Raw genomic sequence first — 26,718 nt, forward strand, 5'->3', positions numbered from 1 at the left:
TCCAGCCACTGTGTTTGGGTAGGAGAGAGAGAGGAGGATCTATTTTTATCCACTATCAGGCACTATGGTCCATATTCCTGTTGGAGATCATCTCAACAGGTGTCATGAATTTCTTGAGAGAAATATTATCATTGTGAGAAAAGCCTCCAGCAGGCCTGTTGCGCACCCCCTCCACCTCCCCATACCAAGAAAAGAGAGATAATCTTTTCAGTCTTTTGTGAAAAGAGGGAAATATCTCTCAAGAGAGAAGGATGTGATTATGCTTTGAGAAGGGGGGCAGACAGTAAAAGAAAGAAAAGCGTGTGTAGGGGGGGGGGTTGACAAAAGCCACACATTGCTCAGATTCCCCCACCCTGGAGGATGTTGTGCAGGGACTTGCTAGCTTAGGTTTGGGGTGGGGTTCTCCAGCCTTAGGGGCTGTGTGAAAGCAAATCTTCCAGGTGTCAGCTTGAACAGTGGAGGAGAATATTATCTGGCTGTCCATTGTGAGTATGAATAAGCAGGGTTTGCCACAGACAGCCAGAGATGTGTTTTTTTTTTCTCCTCCATTTGGGTCTTCTCCTCCCACCATGAGGGCTTTCCTTCCTCACACCCAGATCATGGTGTAAATTACTTTTTTGCTATGTTGCTGTCAAATGTTTACTTTTTTTGGTTGTTTATACACTTTATACGAGGTTAAGCAGAATTAAGAAGAAAAATAAAAGAGGCTGGCAGCAAAACCGCACACAGAGGGAGAAACGTCCCCTGTCAGAGGTGAACAAGGCCTCCTTTTCTCCTCTGGAGGCTGTTTAGTGTAGAGGAAGTTGGATTTCATCTTCCCCATTAGCCACTTCCTCTCCCTGCTCCCCCTTTCGCGCTTTCCCTTTTTTTTTCCCCGAACCAACAGGTTTAGCCGCAGTCCACACCACGGCTCGCATCACTGTGACATGCCACAATGTTGCCAGACCAGTCAGGCTGTACACAAGCGGTGACACAGTCACAACAAATCCACTAGCCGACAACTTTCACTGCTGCTTCAGCAACCCGGCTTTATTGATGTAAACAACACGGGAAGCGCTCGGAAGGTTATTTTACGGCAAGAAAATAAAGAAGAAAAGAAGAAAGAGACATCAACCCGATTAAAGATTAAACCGCCGATATCAACCCAGTCCGAGGAAACGAGTGTTTCTGTTCATTGTTTCATTAAAACTGATTCTGAGAAATCACAGCACAAGGGCAAATCATGCCTTCGGGGAGAGGGAAGTTAATTTCTTACCTCCGCGCAGTCACACACGCCTACATCCTTGCACAGAGTGCAGCTGAAGGAGAGGTGAGGTCTTGGGTCAGGCAGACATAAGCTGGTCAAACAGAGGCTGATTGTGAAGGTGGTGACAGCTCACCAGCAGCAGCTCTCTGATATTTCAACTGTGACCGTTGGTGAACGGAGTCAGCAGCACTGGAAGGCAGCTTTAGCACAAATTTAAAGGAATTTGTAGTTTATCAGACAAAGCAGATCTTTTTTACGCTCCTGGAAGTTACCAAAATCTGACAATGTGAAACTGAGGTTTGTACGTTGCACACGGTTAGTTTAAAGTGCTCTGACAGACTAATTAAAGGGTAGAAAGAGGGTAAGTAAATAGGCTGGAGACTATGGCACACACACACACACACGGACACACACAAAGAAATACTGAAAGATTAAAAAATGAAATATGTGAAGAGCAGTTTATAAGGACAACAACATGTTTTTATGAAAGTTTTGGACAGTTTTATTAACTATAATCCTTTAGAGACCAGATACCAGTAGAGCGCTGGTTATTTACAGAGTTATCAGAAATTCAGCGAATCGATCCGTGGCTCACACACTGAAGTATCTTTTGGGCAAAAGTCCCAAATTTCCCCTAAAGCATCCATCAAGGAGAGAATGTTACCAGAAGTGCTCACACAAAGAGAAAAGTGGTGTATGAATGTTTGGGTGATTGGGTGAATGTGACTTGTAGCAGGAAGCACTTTGCGTGCTCGAATTGAGTAAAAAGGCACTGTGTCAGTACCACTGCAACGCTTTGTTTCATTACTGAGAAAAATTGGGCTTAAGGGTGTTTGGACTGCCTGCATGTGCTGCAGACCATCAGAGCTGCAATGCTGGAGAAATTGTGGTTTCTAAGTTACCTCAAGGATCTTTTTCTGTTGTGGTTTTGCAGTGTAGTGGTTTACACAGTCACACATTCACCTAATGAGTGAAAATGCCCCGATTTGGTCCTGCGAGGTGTCTGGTGCAAAAACCTGCCAAATCAAAAATGCAGACTTAACTGCTCTGGTGACCCTTGGTGAATATGGGAGCAACTTAAAGTAGTAGTTTGAATGTCAGGCAAGCTGCAGAGGTTGGGAGTCTATCACACAAAGACAAAGAAACACTTCAAATTAGAATCGCCAGTTAACCAGAGAAGTCTCTCAGTGGATTGTATGAGGGAAACCCACGCGTCCAGAGCCTGCATCAATGACACCCACTGCATCAGCAGCACAGAGACACCTGGGACAGCTCGTTACACTGACAAAGTCAATCCATCCATTTTCTTAACTGCTTGTTCAATTGTGGGTGGCACCGTGTCCAGTGTGTACCCTTTAGGCCTATGATCCCCTCCAAACCTTGAACTGGATAACCAGAAGAAGCTTAATGGATGTCATCAGTATTAATTCTGACACCAAAGCTAATATTATTCGAGCACCCATGCTGCAGTCAACCTTATCCTCTATGTTTGGCTTCATTCATGTTCAAGCATGTGTTTGCAACCCCTCATGTCATTCATCCACCCCCTCCCTCCACCTCTTCTTGATCTAACCTCCATCTGAATGTCAACATCCCCCCTCCTACATGCACACATACCCACACCCCTGTCTCCTTCTCAGCTGTGGGCTTCTCAGCTCAAACAGGTAGACTCAGACACAAAATCCCAGCCAAGTCCAGACAAGCTGCTGCTCCTGCGAAAAAACGCCTGGAATGCAGGATACACCTTTCACCTCACAGTTGGACACACACACACACACACACAAACACACACGAAAAGTATGTGGTGGCTCGTGGCCCCTGACTTTCCAGTCTTGCTTTGGCCTGCTTGTGGCAGCTTGTACGTTAGCCCTCGCACGATTTCAGCTGTCATCTCGCCCCATGGCTGAGATTCCAGCAGGCGGGAGTCATGTAGGGGAAGGTAAAGATAAGAGAAAAGCTCATGTACAACCATTATTTTGATCTCACTCTGTTTTCTGTGCAGCGTTAATGAGTCGTGCATGGATTATGAGTCAACACAGACTTGGGTGCATTTAGGTAAAAGCTGCTCTTGTGTAATGTAACAGCCTTCACTGTAATTTTGCACCTCTCTGGTGTTGTTGAATCTATTTCTTCTCTAATCACATGCATCTTAAAATGCAGCAATAAAGCTGGAAGGAGGTAGGCAACAGAGCTGAATAGAACATTTTTATTTCCTTCTTTTGTCTCTCTGTTGCTCTTTCACTCAGTCTGTGTGTTGTCAGAAGAAAGGGACCCCACCTGTATTTATCTAGCAGTCCCATTTACACACACACGTACACAGAGAGAGCTCAGCCAAGGCCCAGGTGCTCTGTAAAACAAATTGGACAAGGGAGGATAGTAATCACCAACAGGGCACGCAAACACACGCATCCTCAGACACACAAACAGGAACACACATGCACGCACACACACTGCTGACGGTTTAACTGAATCTGAAACGTAATTTTTGGATTTCCATATAAAGGCGCCCGAAAGCATTCATAAGCAAAAGGCTGGCATGTTGTCATGCAAACACTTCCATCAAACCAGTTTGGAAACGTCTCCCCAGCCGTTTCTCAAGCTTCAACAAAACTCAGGTGCAGACTTAGACAACTGCTCGGGTTTGGAGGAGATGAAACGTGGTTTGTTTCCCCCTGAAATGCAAAGGAGAAAACAAAGGCAGCAGAAGAATTTCACTTTTTATACGCTTACTTAAATATTTATACCACTAATACTCTATAATAACATATAGATATACAGGTCCTTCCCTTGTGTTGTCCTCGGGATTCCCATATACTTGTTTGCCATTCACCTAGGGGTCATTTTTGACCCGAGGACAACACAAGGGTTAAACTTCTCTTTGAGTAAAATAAAGGAGTTTTATACTTTAAGCTGTATCAGTAATGCAGATTAAACAGAATCACAGGTCTACTGGGATTTTCCTTATATATGAGCAACACTCAGCACAGAGTCATTGTCTCCCAGTTTATTGCTAATTTTTATGGAAATTTCCCAAAATGGTAAATGATATAACTCAATGAGAGGTTAAAAAAACACAGGAAAATTAACAGTAAAAAAGTAGCATGGATAAAAATGCTTCAAACTGGTGCACTGAACTGTATTTTTACAGATTTTGACTGTGCACAGCACTGCATTTTTTGTGGGTAAATATGCACATTTTAAATAAAACACTTCTCAATCCTGCGACTAAAAACATACAAAAAGATGTAACAATGTAAATTAAATTATACTCATTTTTGTTGATGTAAAAGCAAATTATGGTGAGGCTACTGTGAACATGTGTTACAGTCTTTGTAACTCAGTGACTCTGTAAGAGCTAAGAAAAGCTAAGAAAAAGGGGGGAGGGGGGTGCAAATAAAAGGAAATCATTTTCAGCTGGATTCATATGTTTGACTCTCTGACACTCAGGACTTGGGAGAAAGATAGAAATGAGATATTCTTATAGTATGGGGTTAGATTACCTGTCATCATTCTCTTTTACTTAGACTTCATGGTATTAAATTCATTAATGCATTACACATTAAAACTCATGTCCAGGGGGTCAAAACCTAAAAATAGAAGAAGCTGTAAATCTGTTTACAGCGTTATCTGTTTAAAATCTTAAACTATTTTACCATTTATTCAGCTTTCAAAAATAACATATATCACAATTGTACTCCTACCACTTATCCTGTTTTTGTTTCGACATATTGTTTATATACTGAGTATATATAGTATAGTTTTATTTGCTGTGTCTCTGCTCTGTGAATGGACACTTGTGTCCATCAACCATCTTAAAAAAAAGAAAAATGAAGTTTTATATTCAGCAACAGCGATTGTTTGCACCCCACCTGACCACTTCCACAGTCATTGTATGACACACACACACAGACACACACACACACACACACTGTTTGCTCTGGCAGGGTATTCCTAAACACTGGGATCTCCTTATACAATAGCTTCATTAAGGGGACAATGGCATTTTGTCAGCTAATGACAGGGCTCCTCCCTGCCTTCGCTCTGCTCTGAGATTACCTGGAACACACACACACACACACACACACACACACACACACACACACACACACACACACACACACACACACGAGTCACTACTGAAATCTGAGGGGTCAGAAGTAAAATCAGCCGATGGGGGAATGAAAGACAGCCTGAGGCAGTGAGTGGCCAGTTCGAGGCTGTGCAGTCACGCCTCAAGTCCTCCTGTTTCAAACATAATCAATCATAACAGAATCAAATCAAATCATATCTGAAGCCTAAAAATCCGTAAGTCTAATCTGTTTCCTGTGTGTCTTCGTTTTCTGTGTCACTGCGGCGTCTTTGCTTCGCTCGCAGGTAAGGTGGGCCTCTACCTGCCCCCAGCAGCCAATCGGATCTCCTCTCCCCTCGACAGCAGCCAATCAGCGGGCAGACTCGCCCTCAGCCTCAATTGTTCCACTGTGAAAGAATTCAGAGCCACAAAGTTGACCGGCTGCCATTAAAAGAGAGTCATGGCAAATATCGCAATGCGCTAAGTATGACACGCTGATGTTTGTCACCGTAATCTACGTTTAAGGTGAGCGAGAGAGACGCAGAGGGATTGGCTGCTGCCTTACCTGCCCAGGTGGAAGGAGCGGAGGAGAGGCAAGCCAAACACAAACACAGGGAGAGAGAGAGAGAGGAGAGAGGGAGAGAGGGGCAGGGAGAAAAGAAGCGGGGCGAGAAAAAGTCGACTTACCTGTAGCCCAACTTCTGGCAACTCACTCTCACTCTATTACCTGCTCCGACTTGAAAGTCCAGTTTCACAAGGAAGAATCGTAGAGGAAGCTAAATATGTCACAGGAGACAGACAAGTAAGTGATCGAGCCAGAGGAGAGGATCTTTGCTGATTTCTACATGCGGGGGGGAGAAAGTTGTTCAAGTGTTTTCTTTTGAGTCTGTTATTAAAACGAAGCTGCTTTAAACCCGGGATTACCTTTGTTTAGGACACACACACTTTAAAAAAAATAAAATAAGAGGGGTGTAAAATGGGGCTCGCGTACCGGTTTCGCTCCGTTTGGACTGTTTATGACAGATATGAAGCTGTTCTAGGGCCTGGAGGAGAAGCTGACAAGCTTGGCGCCGTGGATTTCATTAGAGGTGAATTCGCCATTTTTGACTGATGGGAAAACCTTCAGGGTGCAAGGACTGTTATTTTTAAACACTTTAACTAAAAAAATATACTTTTTTTGTGCTGCTTTTGGATATCATTGCATCGTTTCATTCCCTCCTCCTATTTAAGGCCTAGAGAGCGTGTTGGATCTGCTTGTGAATGGGAACAGTTTGTAAAGCCTGCTGGCCTCTTCTGTTGTTTTCTAACGGGATATACAAACTCCTTTATTTATTAACAGTTATTTTAAAGAAATCAACCTTTGGACTGCAGCGCTAAAATTTTAATAGAGTCAGAAGGATTTTGCTCTTGAAAATTAAAAATTAAAATTGTTATTTTTTCCTTAACAATCATAATAATATTAATAATACAGACCAGATGTTACAGGTGTCCTGCTTTCTCCAAATTCTGTGTAATTTAAATTGTAATTGTGTCTAATATTGTTATAACAGGGATTAACTGCATTAATAATAACCTTATGCCTTATTTCATTTAGTTAGATCATTCCTAACACGATAATCAATTATTATTTCATCCATTATCATCACTATTAGAAGTATATGTTGCAACAAATATGGTTGTCAAAGTGTGGCTGCCCATAGTTGATTTTCCAGTTTTCCTGCAGAGCTGCTGTCTCCCGCATAAGTGGAAGCAGCAGGTGTCTGCCTCTATTTTGACACACAGCGTTAACATTTACTCAAACCCAGCAGATTAAAGCTCCAAAACTCCTAAACAGCGCTCAGACGTCTGCTTTCCGGCGACCCTCTTTCACAATACAAGCTCGATCCAAAGGCAGGAGCATTATTTATTTGCAGCCGGGTAAAGAAAGCATGCCATCGTGCCTTTTTGTGTGATTCAGTATAAGGAAGACACAGCGGAGCTTCTCTTTTGCCCTTTATTTTCTGTATAAAGGTTTTGCATCACTGGTCGCAGTGCACAAATAGAGAAAGTGGATCTTTCATACACTTACACAGAGATCTATGAAAGAAAAAAATCCTCATTAATATTTCCTGTGTAAATGTCTAGAAGTGCGTTGAAGCCACAAACGTGAAAGCCAAATGAAAAATGGCCACTGTCAGACATGACAGGAGCATTTCGTTGTGCAAGTTGCCACATTCGGAGCCTTTCCTGTGATTGGCTGAGCTCAGAGAGATGTTGTGGCAACACTGTGTGTATTTAACTGGTCTCTGATCTGATCTTAAGTGAGCCTAAAGAGCAAAGAGGAAAACACACAGAGAAAAACAGACAGGCGTGAACGCTGCTCTAGCTAATTAGTTCATCCATCACAGTTCAGCCTGGAAAATAACAGTTGTCATGTTTTTTTGATCGCCTACCAAAAAAAAACTGTACATGTGTAAAACAGTGTTTAAATCCCTGTGCTTCTCAAGCAAACGTCTGGTAGTGGTGGTCCCCAACGAGAGGAGGGCGTACACCAGCGAGGATGAGGCGTGGCGGTCGTACCTGGAGAACCCGCTGACAGCCGCCACCAAGGCGATGATGAGCATCAATGGAGACGAGGACAGTGCCAACGCCCTGGGTCTGCTCTACGACTACTACAAGGTGCCCAAAACCCTCATAAAGAGCATCTGTTGTCCTTCGCCTTTGATTCTTTCATGCATCTGTACCATTAATGAAACATTCAACATAGCAAAAGTGATAATGAACTCGGTGTGTGTGCAAGTAAGCCCTGTCTAAAAGCTCTGAACACAGTTTTTCTACTGATTGACGTTTATGATGTCACTGAGATCAGATATCCCCAATATGGTCATCTCAGGCACTCACCTGCTGATCAGAGCTTTTTGTTTGTGAGGGGCAGCCAATCAGAGGAAAGCTGGCTGAAAGGAGATGAAATAATAATTAAAATGTAGCAGCATATTAATTAACATATTTTGGGCATTTCCTTTCTATTTAGATTTGTCAAATAAGTTAAATCAGATCACAATGACAACTGTTTTAACTGAATCGACTGAAACATTACACAGCACAGAGGTCTGACGTAAACAGGTGACATGTTGCATGTGGGACACTAATCTGGGAGCTACAGCTCCCTTATAGGCTTGACCGAGAGTGACTTGACTGTCCTCCTTTTCTCTGTAGGTGCCCAAAGAAAAGAGACTTCTGCAACTTTCCAAAGCCACTGAAATTACAGAGGAACAGGAGAAGAGGTCAGTGAACACTCGCCTCGTTCGAAACACCACGAAAATACGCCCGACATGGTGGTCGACGTTTCCAGCAGCAGGTGGAAACAAACAAGGGCGCTCAGTGCAATAAAAGTAGACAGTTAAAAAGATGTTCTATGAAAACTGTTTAATACAAAAAGCCATTTCTTCAAAAATTGCTTTCAGTTACAATAGTAGCGAGTCATCTAATCTAAGGTCGCAGTGATATGAGACAAACACCAGGAGCATGAATGTGTGAAAATATCACAGATCAGTGAGTCTTGTTTCACTCCAAGCACTGATACTGAAAGAAAGAAGCCCAGACTGGACTGAAGCCAATGAAAGGCTCCCGCTCCCTGAGGAAAAAAGAAGAATACAAAAGATTTGATGATATAATACGCTCCGGCTCTGGGAGCAAACTGCTGTTATCTACTTACTGATCTGTAAAAAGGGAAACATCGCCTCATTTCCATTTAGACAACATGCTGCGTGAGTGTTTAGAGAAACTGTGCCTGAGAGCATCATTACATTTATTTTATTATTATTTTTCAGCTCTTCAACGCTGACTTGCAAATTAGTGCTAACCTTTAAATGAAAGCAGCTTCTCATTGGAGTTTTCTTCTTCTACATAAACCTGCATGTGTTGTATTTTAGTGGCGAACGCATTTTTACATCTTAAAATATAAAAAGGGGACTTTTTTAAAGACCTGCATTGACCCTCTGTAACCATGTTTATTAGAGTTAAGCCAAAAAACGACCCCCTGAAGTTAAAAAAACAGCAAAGAAGCACATAATACAGTCGCAATGTGATTTTTCTGGGAATCGGCTAAGTCACTGCTGTATTCATATAAATTACAAAAACCTGCATTAAACATCATCAGATTATAATCAGTGGTCTTGAGATCGCAGTTCATCAAATGCTTAGCCTTTTATGCCCTCCATGCAGGCTTTTTACCTGCATGCAACCAAAACCTGATTGTTCATAAACCAAAAAGCTTCCTGAAGTGCCAAAGCTTTTGCCTCCTGCAGACAGATTTTGCATATTCATATACAGATATCTATTTATAGTGAATGCATGTTTTACCTGTTTTATTCCATTTGTTGCTTTAGCGTACATCAAACCCACACAAAAGACACCACAGGGAACCTTTCTTTTACTAAAACGAACATCAGTTTTAGGGCTACTTATGATTATTTTTTTTATTTTTGTTATTTTTTGTTGAGGCCGTAAAGAGAGCAGCAGACATTTACCTCCAGATGTAGCTCACCCAATAATTTTACTATCTAATAGTTTGTGCGTTTCACAAGGAAACACATGTAATCCTATTAATTTCATGTTTTTATTCAGGCCGATGTTGCAGAACAACCCCAGCAGCCAAAGCGAGGTGGAGATGGTGGACAACCGCGTTCAGGTCCTCAAGTCCGTCCCCGTCAACCTGTCCTTGAACACCGAGCACCAGGAGACCAAGCGGGAGCAGTTCAGCGGCTCGACGGGGTCGGGGGACGGAGGCTCTCCGGCTGTTGCCGTGGTGAAGGCCGAGGTATATGCGCCCGTCTTCATGCCAGGAGGGGGGGCTCACTACAGGGTGGAAGGAGAAGACTCGGCGCGGGTGATCTACGAACAGAGTCCGTATGAGGTGACCACGGTCAGTCACAACTCGTACGCCAAAGAGGACGAGCAGAGCCCGCCTGACAGTCCGTACGAAGAGGAACGAGACGCGGTGAGAATGGAAAGAGCGTGACATGAACAGACACTGATGAAGATAAACATAGAATCGGCTTCTTTTTAAGGGAACACTGAACAAAAAAAGCACACTGTTGGTGCTAAACGTGTTGGGCATTGTAGTTTATGTGCTGTTGATGCCAGTAAATCTACAAGATAATCAGTGAATATAGCAACTGTCCAAAGCTGCTCAGTAGACCACAATGCATTGCAATGACAGGATCAGGTCTGCTTCTTTTCTTCTTTTTGCTGTGTTGTTATTATAATCCTATAAACCACCGCTGCATGAATGATGAGGTGCTAGAAGGCAAGAGAAATAAAGCAGGCACTAAAACAGGAAATGTAACACAAGAGGACTGCTGATGATTTGAACTGTATCAGCTGGACAGAGACTGATAAATGTACAAATATGAATCACTCAGAGGTTAAAGGCTCACTACATTCGTCCATCCGATGTGCTCCCTGTAGCTCGGAGGTCTCCAGCTGACCAGGACCTTCACGTCTTTCCACCTGCAGCATTGTTTGAGCAGTTCCTCTAAAACGTGCCTTTATATTGAATAATTTCCTCTTTTTCTGTGTTTTTGTGCCTTTTCAACAGAAGTACCACTCGCCTTCCTCTCTAGCCACAGGTGACTTCTTATTTCATCAGGAGGGAATGTAAGTGACTCAAGCCCACCTGCTATCACAGTGGCTGTGGCGTAAATGTTCACATGCAGACCATTTTGTAACCAGAAGAGCCTTTCGGTGCTATTGTCATTTCCAGTCACGGGGCTCTCGATGTGTTTGTGTGTACAGCGACAGCTTCCAGTACACGCTGGACGCCACGCGCTCGCTGCGTCAGAAGCAGGGCGAAGGGCCGATGACCTACCTGAACAAAGGCCAGTTCTACGCTGTGACGCTCAACGAGCTCAGCGCCAACAAGCGCCTCCGACACCCCATCAGTAAAGTCCGGGTGAGCATGTCCACATCTGTCTTTAATCTCTCTTTTGGCATTATGACCTGTAGCAAGTAAAATTGCTAAAATAAAAAAAATATAAACTCAGATGTTATGAATCGGATACTGCCCAGAAGAATATGTGGAGATCAAAAACAGAGCTAAAACAAAGGTAAGAAATTAAGGAGAATCTGTTGTTCTTTTCCTTATTTTATATGATTGGCTGCTGATCGTATTACACATTTCCAAACTCCCAAATGAGGTCACCATATGCAGGAGTAATCCCTTTGAGCTAAAAGGCTTCAAGCTCCTCCAAATGTTCACTTTTAAAGCGGATTTTCTGCTATTTTCTCTTTGTGGTGTCAATAAGAGTATTATCGCTAATGTAGTCATCTCAAGGCCCGGCTCTGGCTGCAGATGGAGAGTGCAGATAAACTCTCAGATTAAGATAGAGTCCAGTATGAAGCTGTGAAATAGCAAAATATGTGCCTTTAACTTCATAAAATGTGATTTTTTTTTTCATAGCTTGGCCATTATGATGTGAGCAGTTTGGCTAGGATAAGCAGGAAACAGTTAACCCGAATCACTCAGACAGTTTATTAAAACTTGGGTAAATTTTGAGGTGATCATCCCCTTTTTGTTGTTATATTGATGCAACTCTCTGGAGATGATCTGAGTCCAAAGTTACAAATAAAAGCCAAGCTGTAATATAAAAATGAATGTCAGATAGGACTGGCGTTGTCTGACTCATAAGTCGTGTTAACGTTTTGTTTTCTGTCTCGTCTCCCTCCTCAGAGTGTGATCATGGTGGTGTTCAGTGAGGATAAGAACCGAGACGAGCAGCTTAAATACTGGAAGTACTGGCACTCCCGGCAGCACACGGCCAAACAGCGAGTCCTGGACATCGGTGAGACTTTCACTGCCTCCCTCCATCTTTTTGTCTTCATGTTCCTTCCCATGTTGAACAGATGAGTGAATGAAAACGCACAAAGCAAAGGACAAGATGACACATTTATGCTGGAATGTGCTTAACCAATAAACACAGCATTGCTAAACTGAGAGCAAACAAGCCTCCACCCAGATGTCTGTCTGTGGCCGTACAGCTGCCCACCATCAGACAAGAGGCTGGGCCGTCGCACACGCACACACACCTGACTCTCTTAATGTCTACGTATGGCTGAGACCCACCACTTAAATCCTCTAATCTCTTTCACATTACCTGGGAGACTGAGCAGAAATAATTGTGAAAAGAGAGAAAAACAATAATCCAAAGCAGGGTTCAACTTGAAGTTGTGAAACTCCGTCTCACAGCGTTTCCCACGGGTAAACGCGTTCTCATCTGAAGACTCGTAATCGTCACACTTTTGACCTTTTGTCTGCCGTCGATTTTCAGTTGATGCATTTGAATTTGAACCGTCTTTTTCTACGCCTTGTTGAATGAGTGTGTGTGAGAAGCGAGTAGGCGGTTTGCCTTTTGACAAGCTAGGGCCTGCTCGGAGAGCGGAGATGTAGAGGTATGTGGGAGAATTCGATGGGAGAAGCACACACAGACATAGGCAGCTTGTCAGGACAGGGAGAGGAATGCTAGCCACACTGTTACCTTAGCTGGTCGTGGTCTGTTGGAAGTAATTCTTCCCCAGTTTAGATCTTCATCTTAATTCTTATACTTATACAACCCGAGACAAGTCCCAATCAGCCTACAATTCACACACATCTTTACATCTGCCGGGAGAGACGATCCAGAGGATGCCAAACCCGTTAACATTTTGGACTTCTTTTATTTTTAGTCAAGAAAATATTGGTCAGTTTGCTCTCGGATGGGTAGATCCACTGGAAGAACTGAACATTTTCAAAGACAGTTGTGTCAGGACCACTTTAGTGAAAGTAGGCTCTAATCAGAGACAAAAGATATATGATTAATGCTGCTGTTGTAGTCATAGAGAATTCAGGCCAATATTTAGCTTGAATATATTAAGTCACATTTAAATAATATGTTATGAGCTTTAACTTGTTGCGTTTTTAATGTCTGTTCTTGATTTTTTAAGCTGATTTTGTAAATGTTGTGCTCCATTTTTTCTCCCTGGTTTTGTGAGTCTGTTCTGTTTGTCTGTCTGTTGGTCTGTGTGGTCGGGCCGGCCCGGCATGCCTAGATTAAGTTAGGCAAGTAAGCACGATGTGGAGCAACAGTTTTCTGACAGTTGTTTAAGGTATATTAGTAAGATAAACATATAATCAAGAGTTCAACTGGAGGCTTGTTTTGTAGTTGTAGTTATGTGTGGAATAAATAACCTTTTCCCCTTTTTTCCTTTACATCCACCTTGCTTTTTATTACGTAATGACGTGCACGCTTCCTCCTGAAAAGCTTGGGTTAAAAACTTTACTTTACAAAGAAGATTTGAAGGTTGCAGCTATAGTAGAATTCAATTTGAAGTGGTAAATCCCAACTTCCAAATCAGAATTTTCAACTGGAACACCCATCAAGTCAGATTTCCAACTCAGGAAGTTGGAGAAACCCCAGCAACTCCAACTTCACAATCCAAATGCATGTTGACATTAGTAAAACTGTAAAACAGCAACCACTGCTATGTATTTGTGGCTTGCTTATTTAGTGTGTCACAAATACACATGGAGCTCAAGAGCAAAATAAAGTCTGGACCCACAAAGGTCAGGAGTGACATCTGATTTCCGAGATAAAAGTATGCACAGCAACTTGGTTATAGCATGAGGACAAGGAGCTAGGATGGAGGATGGGTTGCAAAGCAGGTTGCAGAGGCAGCAACTGAGTTGAGCACTCAAAGCACTTTCTAGGATTCACATGGGCCAACTCGGGATCCAGTATCTTGGTATTAAATGTTTTCCTAAAGCCCTGTGGAAGATCCATTATTGACTTTTAGTCGTGTTTGTTTGGTTTACTGTGTATTCAGGACAGACAGAAAGTATAGTAGTCTTGATGATAAACAGAGCCTCCTGTTTCCTGACTGTGACCACGGATTTGAAAGTGATATGAGGCATCTAATAACAACATTTCTCAAAATGCTGAACTGTACTTTTAAAGGGATCTAGAGCCACTGTGCTACTGCTGTTAACTAAAGGGAAAGCATGCTAATTTAGGTGTACATAAGACATAAGAGTTTCTGTCATCCAGGACTGCTTTGCCCAGGTGCACCAAATGTAGCTGTCTGCTTTCCTGGTCCCTTCATAGACACATAGGAAAACACAGTTAAGCATTAACTGTCACAGTTAAGAGAAAGAGTAAGATTATATGGCACATTTTATTATCCAAATACATAAATAGTCTTCAAATAACTGCAAAGCAAGAACTTGAATTCATCTCAGCATTAACATGATTACTTGGAGATTAAAGGTATTTTACTGCTGGTTTCATGTAATCGCATGTGTGCGTCTGTTTGGAGGAAGTGTGGCAGCTTTTTCTGCCTGCAATTCTTTGACACCCTGTTTGGCATTTGCTAGTGTAATGAGTTTCTGTTTATAGGTGCGCATATATGATACAAAGATCGTTATCATGTATCAACAGAGAGATATTATCTGCACACGGACACGCTCATCTTTCAAAAAGTATACATTCGTTAAAGATCATGCTGACAAACCAGGCCAGCGATCGAGGACGGGCCGTCGTCCCCGCAGCTTCAGCTAGCTCAGACTGTGCGGCGGTAACTCGAAGATATTCGGTGATCTGAGGTGAATAGCGAGTCGTGGGGGTTAGTGGGGATGAGGCGGGATCCGTCGTGCCCCTGGGCAGCGTCACAGAATGGATCATTTGAATGGGCCTACTTAAAGTGGGCTGTTAGCAGACAGGCATGTTGCTGCTCGCCTTGCAGCTTTGTGCACCTGTTCAGAAAGCAGGAAGTATTGCTGTAACGGTGGTTAGGTTGAGGGAGGAGATGAGCAGTCACTGACAGAGGGGGCGGGGGGCATTGAACTGATCACAATTGGATCTCATCCTCCCACACGAAGATTTTTATTCTAAGGCTATTTCTTGGAGATGATGGATGGATGATGGATTCTATACTTTACTTAGTGGCAAAAAATTGTGTGGCAGGCAATGCTTTCTTCATTATCTGCATATTTGTGGCGTTCCTTCCGAATAACGATATAAACCTTTGGAAATGGGCCACATGAGCACAAATCTCTCCACAGTTTTACAGTCTAAATCCTCAAAATGAAGGGACGCGTGAAATCTCCTTGCTAAAATAGACAGACGTAAATTCATTCTTACAGTAATGATAGTCATGATTCACTCTTTACATTGAAATAAAATCCCGGGCCACATGTGAGTCATTATGCCAGCATACCGCAGCCCTGCAAGTCCATCCTGTTTGTAAGTCTGAGGTCAACAATATGAATCTGATGCACTCATCTGACTGGCTTTTAATGTGGTCGTCTGCGGCCAATAGTCTTCTGTGTTTCCTCCTGCTGCCTTTGAAGCCCGAGACTCTGTTTGCTCTTGCCGATAAGGCTTTATCTCACAAAAGTGAAGCGTGTCATTTCATTGCTTATCTTAAATAACAATAGCTACCTGCTTTTATTGACCGGTTTGAGGGGCGGTATGACTGTTTGCTGAAGAACTCATACTTGAAATGAACCGTGCCCCCGTGTGTCCCCACAGCTGATTACAAGGAGAGCTTCAACACGATCAGCAACATTGAAGAAATCGCCTACAACGCCGTCTCCTTCACCTGGGATGTGAACGAAGAGGCCAAGGTACAAATTTATTACGGCTGGGTGTGTGTGTGTGTGTGTGTGCGTGTGCATGTGTCTGTGTGTGTGTGTGTAGGAAATAAATGTCATTGTAATTTTCCCAGAAACTCCATAGTATTTACTCTTGCTGGAGGCGTGTTGGAAATAAGAAAAAGCAGTGGGACAGGTTTTTTGAGCTGATTCAGTTGTTGGCAAACAAAAGCACTTTCGAATGTGATGCAAGCACCTGCCTGACCCGTAGGCATCACTAACGCTCTTGCACTCATTTTGAAATCAACAACTGATTCTTAAAACGTTGGCAAATGGTTTCTGCCGCTGTGATCGGAGTGGTTTTGACTGCGTGTCATAAAACTGCAGGGCAGTGTTGCGTAGCTTTGCTCTGTTTGTCCTCCTTTGTGGCCACTCCTTAAACGGAGCCCCGCCGGTGTTTGAACTCCAGAGTGCCCCCAAGGGCCAACACACACACTAGTCTCCGTCCCCACCCTCTGTTGTTTGTTTTGCCCTCATTTCTGTGTGAGCACCAGCGACTGTGTGAATCACTCCGTGTTGTGTGCCTCTTTCATTGTAATAGCAGCCTGGGGACAAAGACAGTGCTGGAGAAAATGCAAGCTCACTTCTCTAGATAAATATTTGCTCTGTCTGTTCATCTTTTTCTGTCTTTCTTTCCTTCTGTCACTCTTTTTGCCTCTCTGAATCTGCACAACTATTGAGCCTGAACGTATGCATGTTGAACCACGGAAACAGGTGTACTGCCCTGCTAGTTTAGTGTATTTGCTCTTCTCTGTCAGGACTAAAAGAAAACCAGGAGGACTTTAAAGAGACAGAGTCTTTTTCACTTCCATGATATGTTTTTACACGCCTGATATGCCTGATAGCAAGTTGAAAAACACTGCTTGTCAAATGAATAAGATGTAAGGCAGTAAAGAAGAACACAACACCCAGAGGCTGAGCCTCAATTAAACACAATAGAACTATTTTCAGAGTAAAGCGCAAATGATATGGTGTGCACGCCTGAAACAGAGGTTCCTGCTTTAAGTGCTTTTTATTTGAAGAAAAACTTATATCAGGGGCCGCTTTAGTCAAAGGAAGATTACAACTGTTATACTGTTCTATTGTGTGAAGCCTAAAGAGATCAAAACAGCTGCAAAACCCAGAACAACAGTTGCGACATCAGACACAGCAGAAAAAAGAGGGGCTTAGGTGATGGTGGGTTGCAAAGTGGCTTGCAGATGCAACGTTTAAATACTGTGCCCATGTCAGCATGTCCTTTGACATTGTTGATTTGACTCATCAGCAGTGGAAAATATTGAATATTAAGAGTTATTGTCCTTCTTTTGTTGAGCTGCATTCAGAAGTCACAGTTCTGTCACCAAGAAATCACAGTTTTTGTCCCAGTTTTGGGAGATTTATTTCTATTTGTTTCCATTCAGTTTAACCTTTGCTTTTAGTGACAGGTTAGGTGCAGATACCAAAAACTCCTTGGTTAGGTTTAAGAAGAGGTTGTGGTTTGGGTTACAATATGGTTGTTTACACCATTATCCCTGCAGACTGAAAAGTGATGCCTGCCCAGTGACAGCCAGGGACGTTTGCAAGCACCACCTTGTAATGAGTTGAGAGTAACATACCTGTTTCACTATTTTCTAATGCCCGTGGGTCACGGCACTGAAGCCTAAAAACACCTTGTGTCTATCAGAGAGACACAGCTTTGTTAAAACAGCAGGATTTGACCCGCCCGAGCATAAAAATGGACCAATGCTACATAATATTTAGACACAAGAGCCCATCTGTCTAGAGAGAAAAGTTATTATTGTACGGGAAGACAAACAAACTACTCTGAGAGAAATGGGAGATTTTTTTGTTAGCCTTTTGCACAGGTACTTTATTTTTATTTTATTTATTTATTTTTTTAGACTTCTAATGGCGTTTATTGCTTCATAAGTAGAAACCAGAGAGAGTGCACAGCATAAGTTCCCATGTAATATTTTATTTTCATTTTATGAGGCCGAATAATCTTCCCACATGTCACTAAAGTACATCTCAAGGATTTAAGCTGGTAGTCTTCCAACAGGGTGCTGTTGAGAAACAGTTACTCGATCTTTATCAATTTTTTTCTTTTCTTTTTAGCGGCTCACCTTGCTCTGCCATGCTCTGCATTTATAAACGGGTGGTGCAGTTAACGGTTGTAGCTTTGGTGTTTAAATAGAAAAATCAGAGAAAATAAAAGTGAAAGAAGTACTGCAGAGCAGAGAATAATAAAAGAATGGCGCTTTAGCATTGACCCTGCCTCTTCTCCACAGGCTTTCCTCTTGGCTGCTGTAGATAATGGAGTTTTTATGGTTCAAGTTAATGACCAACCTCCTTGGCTTTTGTTGTACTGCACATTTATAACACAGACCAAAGATTGATGGCGATGTGTGCCGAGGCTTGACGAACAAGAAAAGCAGAAACATAACAGAGTTTTTTTTTTCTAACTGATGGGAACACCACCACATGAAAAAGAAAACAGTTTCTCACTGATCTGTTATCTCTGTACTTTTGATTTTTATCTGCTGAGAAGAAAACACATCGCAGGGGAAAGGAATTTTGTTTGTTAGACACTTAACAGCCAAGTGTCTGTCAAAAAAAGGGGGGGAAAGGCTCCCACTGGCTAACTAAAGGTGTTTCAGAGCTGACAAAACTATGTATGTCGAACATTTGAGTTTTAAAATTAAAACATGCTGGCTCGCTTTGGGATTTAAATATGGACAGACTCTAACAAGGTGCTGGAAACATTCCTCAGACATTTAGATTCATATTGAAATGATAGCATCACACAGTTGCTGCACGTTCTGTGATGTGAATCTCTCATTTCACAACATCCCAAAGGTGCTCTGTGGGATTGAGATGTGATGGCTGTGGAGGCCATCAGAGTACATCTGAACTCATTGGGCTGATTTGAGATTTTGCGTGTTATACTTCTGGAAGCAGCAATTAGAAGATGGGTACATTGTGTTTAAATGATACTCAATTGGTACTAAGGGGCCCAAAGTGTGCCAAGAAAATTTCCCCACACCATTACACCTACAAGCAGCCTAAATCATTGATGCAAGACAAGATGGATCCAAGGTTTCATGTTGTTTATGTCAAATTCTGACTCCACCATCTAAAAGTTGCAGCAGAAGTTGAGACTCATCAGACCGGGCGACATTCTTCCAATCTTCCAGAGTACAATTTTGGTCAGCCTAAATTTTCTGTTCTCAGCTGACAGAAGTGTCACCCAGTGTGGTCTTCTGCTGCTGTAGCCCATTCAGAGATGCTCTTCTGCATACCTTGGTTGTAAAGATAGTTATTCGAGCTCGTGATGCCATCCTGTGAAGCCTAGAGATGATTGTGTGGGAAAATCCCAGTAAATCCGTTTCTGAAATACTGTCTGACAGCTGTCTGATGCTGGTTGTCTTGACCATGTCTGCATGCATAAATGAACTGAGTTGCTGCAATGTGATTGGCCGATTGGATATCTGCGTTAAAGAGCAGCGTATCTAAAAAAGTGAGGACTGAGTGTACTTTTATTCCTAAATTGCAGAGTTAAAGTATTTTAATATTTCCACCTCTCCTTCCTTGTTCTGTGTCCCTGAAGATCTTCATCACAGTGAACTGCCTGAGCACAGACTTCTCGTCTCAGAAGGGGGTGAAGGGTCTTCCTCTGATGATCCAGATTGACACTTATAGCTACAACAACCGCAGCAACAGGCCGCTGCACAGGGCCTACTCACAGATCAAGGTCTTCTGTGACAAGGTGATAGATCACTTCTTCTGTATTTCTTTATATGTGGAGTCCTTTAGCCAGAACCAAATGCGCCTTATTTGTTTAGTAAGTTTGATTATTCTTATTTTCTTGACTCATTCATTTCTCAGGAGAGATTTTAAAGGGACAGCCCACTCCAATCGCACATGTGCATGTTTACCCTCTGGCCTATAATGCCGTTTTTGTCCATCTAGATTGTTTTGGTGTGAGTTGCCCAGTTAAGGAGATATCAGGTGTCTGCCTTTTCTTGAATACAATGGATATAAAAATGCACTTGCCTTGTGTTACTCAGGGTGACAATAAATACCCTCAAAAACTCTTTTCATGAACTGTGACCTGTTTCCTTAAAAAAACCCTCATTAATCTTTGTTGTGAGCTGTTTCTTTAATAATTAAAGGCGCCTAAAATGTGTGACTTAAAGAAGTTGTAGTTTAAAGGACTATAAATGAAGTTCGTGCCTTCATTTTCTGTACAGATTACATAACAGCTCAAACAGTGAACTAAATTCAGAAGCTTGAACAGAAATACGCTACTGTGAGTTTAACTGCTGTCTGGTTTTGCCTCAGTTCATGTGGCATTGACGTGAAGTCATTAAGATAAAGTTACTTGTGTGTTCTGAGCTGCTGGGAGTTACCAGTAAGGGGCGCACTCACTGTAAAATATTCAGACAGGTAGCTGCAGTGAGGCAGTTATATCATGACATCAGTCCTCCCTCTAGTGGTCAGCTTATGCATCCTCTGCACAAAATGAAGCTTACACACACACACACACACACACACACACACACACAGATGTGTTTTTTTTCTGAGGCTTGTTCGTATACACAAACTGATGTCTCTTTTCTTTTTGTTTCCAGGGAGCTGAGAGGAAAATAAGGGATGAGGAGAGAAAACTGTTACGCAAGAAGTCGAAAGGTACGAGCCGAGTGAGAAATAATTTAGTTTTGAATGAAAATGAAAAAATAATCAGAGAAAATTATAGCTCCAGGGTTCAGTTTGAGGTTTGCAAATCACTGTGAATATATCTCCCCTTCATCAGTAATAATTGTTGCTATTCATATTCTGCTTTTTTCATTTGGACTTATCTCCAGGGAAAGACGGAGGCGTCGGGGTGATAAGTGCCACCAAGAAGTCCGACACCACCTATTTCAAGACCATGACCGACTTGGATGCCCAGCCCGTGCTCTTCATCCCCGATGTTCACTTTGGAAACCTGCAGAGAGCCGGACAGGTAGGTCACCTCTTCTTTTTCTTTTTAAAAAGAAGAAAAAAAGCAAACTTTGTATTTTTGCAAAAATGTAACCCAAAATATTTGAATTTCACACATGTCCTTAGAGTAGATAAAGAGAGCCCCAACTCAGTAGGTGGCAACGTGAAAGAGGAAACAATGGGATAAACAAAGACCTATTAAGAAAACTGGATAAAAGGAACAAATAATGGCGTGCCTGCAGAGCCTACAGGCTGAGAGGAAGCTTACCTCGAGTCTGTCTTTGGTAGAATTAAACAAAAGAGATGAAAATATATGAAAATGTTCAGTCATTAATATTATCTGTGAGTGGTGAAAGTATGTGAACCTTGAGGATTAGCAGGTGAAATGAGAATTGGGTGTGAAGTGATACCATGTTTTTATATAGCGAGCAAGGATCAAGGTCTGATCTTTTTAATATTGTGGAGGAAGTGTATCGTGGCATGAGCAAACAAGACCTATGAAAAAGGGTTTTTGTTGCTTCTACGGCTGGAAAAGGTTACTGAAGCGTCTCTGAGGAGTTTTAACTCCATCAATATACAGTCAGACACAAATAAAGACTCGGTGGGTTCATAAAAATCACTCCAGATGTGTAAAAGCTGTAGCACAAGACTGAAAAACAAAGGTGTGCACAAGAAGGCTACAAGAGAACGCTACTGCTGTCCATCTGCTCTTGGCCAGAGGAGCCCAAAATAAAGTTTAAGGGTATAAATAAGAAGCATTGTGTTTGGTGATATGAAAACACTGAATCCAAACATGCAAGAATTCAACATCCTTCCATATTTTGCTGGATCTGTGCCCGGAAGGATGAAACAATGAATATAAGAAGCAAATTATAACTATAAATTATACAATCAAAGAAGAATAAAATTAACTTTCCTGAAAGTCAGTATTCCAGACATCCTTTTCTCCAGCAACACTTCCCAGTATTTCCTGGGGGGACCTGGGGCATTCCCAGAGTTGACGAGATATACAGGGTGTATCAAAAAGAATAATCCGATTTCAAAGTGCTTTCATTCCTCAGCCATTTAACCAGTAACGATCAAAACACGTCCTCTTTGCTGGGGAAGCAGAACAGCAGCCGTGACTCCAGACATACTTGCACGAGACGAGTTTGACTATTGTTTGGACATATGCTGCATGTCTGGAATGGGACACATTACGGACATATGCTGCATGTCTGGAATGGGACACATTACGGACATATGCTGCATGTCTGGAATGGGACACATTACACATTTGCATGTAAAACTTTACATTCGGCATGGATTTTAAAATTTACTGCAAGATACACCACCCTGTATAATAGTGTTACGGCCCCTTCCTCCAAGAAAACCTAGAAAGGGAGGCCCCCAAGAGGCATTCTAACTAAAATTTCAAAGCATATCGACAAACTCTTTTTGACCTGGAGGATCAACAGTTCTACTCCAGGCTCCTTCAAGAGCCTTACCCTATCCCCAAGGCTCAGCCCAGCCTCCCTGCACATGAAAATCATTTGGGGTGTCCGTAGCTCAGGAGGTAGAGCAGGTCATCTGTTAACTGGAAGGCTGGTGGTTTAGATCCCTGGTTGCTTCAATCTAATGCATCCATCGGAATATGAATCTGTGTGAATCCTAGATAGAAGAAGGGCTTGTGTGAATGAGCAGGTTTAGAAAAGCTATATAAGAACCAGATGGTTCACCAGTTGTTGCCTTTAGAATCTCATCCAAACCTGGTGCCTTGCTACTGGGCAGCTTCTTAACTTCCCCAGCAACCTCTGCCATTGTAAAAGTCTTCCTTCTTCACAGAGGACTTTTGGCAGGGTTTAGGAGTTCCTTGGTCAGAGGTTCTCCTCCCAAACCGAACACGGCTTGAGTTAAGCCCTGCTATCCAAGTCCTAAAAGTTCCTAATCCAGTAGAAATCTTGTGTAAGGACCTCAAATGTCCAGTTTATATTCAGAAATCCATCAACATTGTGGAGTTAAATATACTCTGAGCATTACACCTGATCAGTCACCTCGAACACGGGGTGAAGTCATCTTAGAAGGTTCACATACATACCCCAACAGAAATCTGTACTACTCGAGAAGTTTCTCCAAAAACAACCGAGCAAAACATTCTCATCTCATTTGCTTAACTGTTTTTTTAGGAGCCATGTAAATCGTATATGTGCAGAAATATAGAAAAGACTTTTAGATTTATTTCTGCGTGTTTTTATATTTTCAATAAGATTAATTTCTGCCACTAATACCTAACGCTTCCTTTTCAGGTGTTTACCTTCAACACAGAGGAGATTGAGAGAGAAGGGTGAGTACGCGTCAACACGAAACTCCTGTTTTCATACAAATATAAGTCATGCAAATGAAAGCAGTTTAAGATAGCCTCAGGCAGGGGAAGTGCACATCACCACAATGGAAAAAAGAAGACGTGCTTGCGCTTGACCTGACGCTGTTCTGTGTTTACAGGAGTGTGGTGGTGAAGAGGATGTTCAGGTCGTCAGATGAAGATCTGTGCCCGTCTCCTCACAAGCAGATCAAAGAGGAGGCGCACAAGAGAGGTACGAGCACGGCCGCCTTCTCCTACACCTGGACGTCATCTCTTCTGTCTTCTTTAAGTGACCTTCTAGAAATGACAAAGTCCAGGAAGGAGAGCAGGGAAATACGCAAGAGAGTTTGACATTTCTAATGATTAACGATGCAATTTATAACAAATCAGGCCCGAGAAAGGGAAACACCGTGCCCAGATCCTTTTCCATCCAGATATTTTCCATCATACGTAACACGAGCAGCACTATTTACGCTTAGTAACAATTCGATCATTTTGATTTAACTGATTATTTGGATAAGCAACATGAAACCGTTCTCAGAAGCATCTATGATTTGTCTCACCGGGTAATCTTCTGTATGTTAGCAGATAGAGGTACATTTAGCAGCTGTTCTGGAGCTTCACAGATGCTTACGTTTCCATTTCTTCCAAGCACTTCTTCTTCTTCTTCTGTGAGACTGAAAGTTCATTCCTTGCAAGGTTCACTGAGTCACACCACCTCCTTTTGCAGCCTCCCGGCTGTTATGAAACTGCATTTTTCAGATTTCCGATCGCTTATTTAGTCTGTAAAATGTCACAAAAACAAAATGTGTTTGTGTGGCCCCGAAGGACTGTTGACATCAGATGAAAAGTAGTAAAAGGATTTATAAATGGTTGCTGATTAGTTTGACAAACACAATACCTCTAAGTGCTTCCGTCTGTGCACTCCAATCATAGGCACATTATTATGTATATAAACTAAAAGGTGGCCTGCTCTCCTCCCTCCTGTCTGCAGTGCTGCTGTATGTCAGAAAGGAGACAGACGAGGTGTTCGACGCTCTGATGCTGAAGTCTCCCACGCTCAGAGGCCTGATGGATGCTGTGAGTGATGCCTCTCTGTTTGTACGTGGGAACTAATGTCAAAGGCACAGTTTGTTTGCAGCCCGAGCGCCTGTTCATAAGCTGCTTTTTTATTTTTGCTTCTTTTCTGTTTTTTTTTTCTCATCGGTAGATATCAGAGAAATATGGCGTGCCGACGGAGAGGATAGCCAAGGTGTACAAGAAAAGTAAGAAAGGGTGAGTGAGGCAAACAAAAGGAAGAGGAAACTAACTTGGAGCTTGAACTTTTTCCACACGAAATCAAACTTTTGCTGTTTTTGCGGCAGGATCCTGGTGAACATGGACGATAACATCATCGAGCACTACTCCAACGAAGACACCTTCATCCTCAGCATCGAGAGCTACGCAGACGCCTTCAAGATCATGCTGACGGAGATTTGACAGCTTGTTAACTGACTCAAGAGACTGTGGGGGAAAAAAATCAAAAGAGACACTGTGACTGGTTGATAAGCTGACTGGCATTACTGGAGACAGTCCACTGGAGCTGTACAGATGCTTTGAGGTCAACGTGGAAACACGTGATATCTCTCCCACACTGTTACACTATGAAGCAAATTGCATTTCCTGATTCTCTTGTTGAAAGGACGTTCCTATGAACTGGTTTGGGGTGAAATGATGGACCACAGATTCATATTCTCCAGTTTCACAGCATGTTTGTTTTGTATAAAAGAATATGTATGCTTATCCTCATTCTGTACAGACTTTATGTTGCCAAATAACACATCAGGAGTAGACTTGTGAAATGCCTGATGTACTGTATTTAGCTGCAGCTTGATTTAGTTTACCCCAAGTAATTTAGTAGCTTTGCATGCTGGCCTTTTTTTTGTTAGATGTTATTTATTAATGCTTTAATGAGATTTTAAATTTCGCAATTTATCCAAGAATTTCAAGTGCTACATTTTAGTGACTTTTAACTAGTACTCTTTAACAGTACTCGTTAAGTTTTAAAATGTCATATCCCTTCATTTCAGCCGTGTTGTAGTATTTACAGGTCAAAATAAATATGATTTCTAGTCCTAAATGAGAATAACACTTGAAGACTAAAAACAATCTCATTGGAGACAAGCGATATGCTGTTGTTGTTGGAAACTCAAGTGTTTGGTTGTGTTGAAAAATTAATAAAGGTATGGCGATATCATTTTTTGGCAAAACTGTGATTAGGAGTCTGTGAGTTAAATGCTAGCATGCTCACTAGCACACAAGGAAAGACTGTTAGACTAAACATAGAAAAGTCTGGTTGCCAAACTAATAAATTACATATACAAGTGTGTTTTCTTTGTGCATTTTAAAGCAGCTCAACATTAAACACAATGAATAGAACTGGAGTCAAAGACAGCAGCTAGAGCTGTACTATGCTATATATTAATGTTTGATATATATATGTATATATATATATATATATATATATATATATATATATATATATATATATATATATATATATATATATATATATATATGTTAAAGCTTTTAAAATTTAGGTGAGTTGTCTACATTTGAACTATTATTATTTGTAATCTAGAGGATGTAATGTGGAATGTTAGTATGCTAACATTTTCCAGTTAGCGCGTTACACTAGCTAGCTAAAGCTAATAAGAGTTTATTTTATTAAAATAATATTTAAGCTTTCAGCTGCTAGTTTATTCACAAGGGATCACCAAAGCGACTGTTTCGCGCTTCATTCTTACATCAGATACTCTTTTTAATGTAATCCTAAAGGGATTTTATTTCTCCTCCCAGGATTGATCCAGGCATTTTCTTTTAACTTGTTCAGTGAATGTATAAACTATAATGTGGAGCCACTGATATTTTTTTTATAAAATATTTAGTTCAACTTTTGTTCTCAGAGAGGCTCCAAATGTTTGAGTTTCATTGCAGTTTCATAACAGCTAAGAAGCTGTCCAAGATGTTGCTGTGACTTGGTGAACAGTTTTCATGAATATGCTTTCAGTTTAACAGAAGTCCTTACAGTGAATGGGGTCTTGAACACAGTGTGCCCGGACCAGGCTGTTTTCAGTGAGTATTGTTAATTCCAACCGCCTGGGCAGCCAAATGTTGGCAAGGCAAGGTGGCTGTTAGGCCAGCAAGACTTTGCATCTCCATAAATATCAGCGCACATTTGCAAATAGCTAGCTTGCAAATTCCAAGAGGTGTTTAAAGGTCACACCACTACATTGTCACCTAAAAACAAATCTTGAAAGTATATTTGGCAACACAGAAACACAAAAAAATCACATATAGTTTGTAGTACTTTCTGCCACCATTGTGATTTAATTAAGAATGCATTCTGGGACAACTGGTTACCTGATGTCCTCTGCTTTAGTCTTTTATTTGGGATC

General features: G+C 41.8%; 1 protein-coding gene across 2 annotated transcripts; it reads left to right on the plus strand.

Annotated features, from left to right (window-relative positions):
• Positions 1–5,735: 5,735 nt before the first annotated feature.
• Positions 5,736–25,659, plus strand: grhl2b (grainyhead-like transcription factor 2b). 2 transcript variants are annotated; one of them, XM_005917544.3, is made up of 16 exons: positions 5,736–6,117; positions 7,802–7,973; positions 8,511–8,578; positions 9,921–10,293; positions 10,894–10,952; positions 11,091–11,247; positions 12,025–12,136; positions 15,857–15,951; positions 19,565–19,723; positions 20,589–20,646; positions 20,823–20,962; positions 23,226–23,263; positions 23,422–23,513; positions 24,276–24,361; positions 24,492–24,556; positions 24,646–25,659. In XM_005917544.3, exons 1-16 carry the CDS (start codon positions 6,098–6,100, stop codon positions 24,758–24,760), a joined length of 1,809 nt encoding a protein of 602 aa, XP_005917606.1. In that variant the 5' UTR covers positions 5,736–6,097; the 3' UTR covers positions 24,761–25,659. The 2 variants fall into 2 exon arrangements, with proteins under 2 accessions (XP_005917606.1, XP_014187638.1); XM_014332152.2 differs by lacking the exon at positions 5,736–6,117 and adding an exon at positions 6,127–6,403.
• The last annotated feature ends 1,059 nt before the right edge of the window (positions 25,660–26,718 follow it).

The sequence above is a fragment of the Haplochromis burtoni genome, unplaced genomic scaffold, assembly GCF_018398535.1.
Source record: "Haplochromis burtoni strain Fernald_Lab_line unplaced genomic scaffold, NCSU_Asbu1 Contig_25, whole genome shotgun sequence".
Lineage (NCBI taxonomy): Eukaryota > Metazoa > Chordata > Actinopteri > Cichliformes > Cichlidae > Haplochromis > Haplochromis burtoni.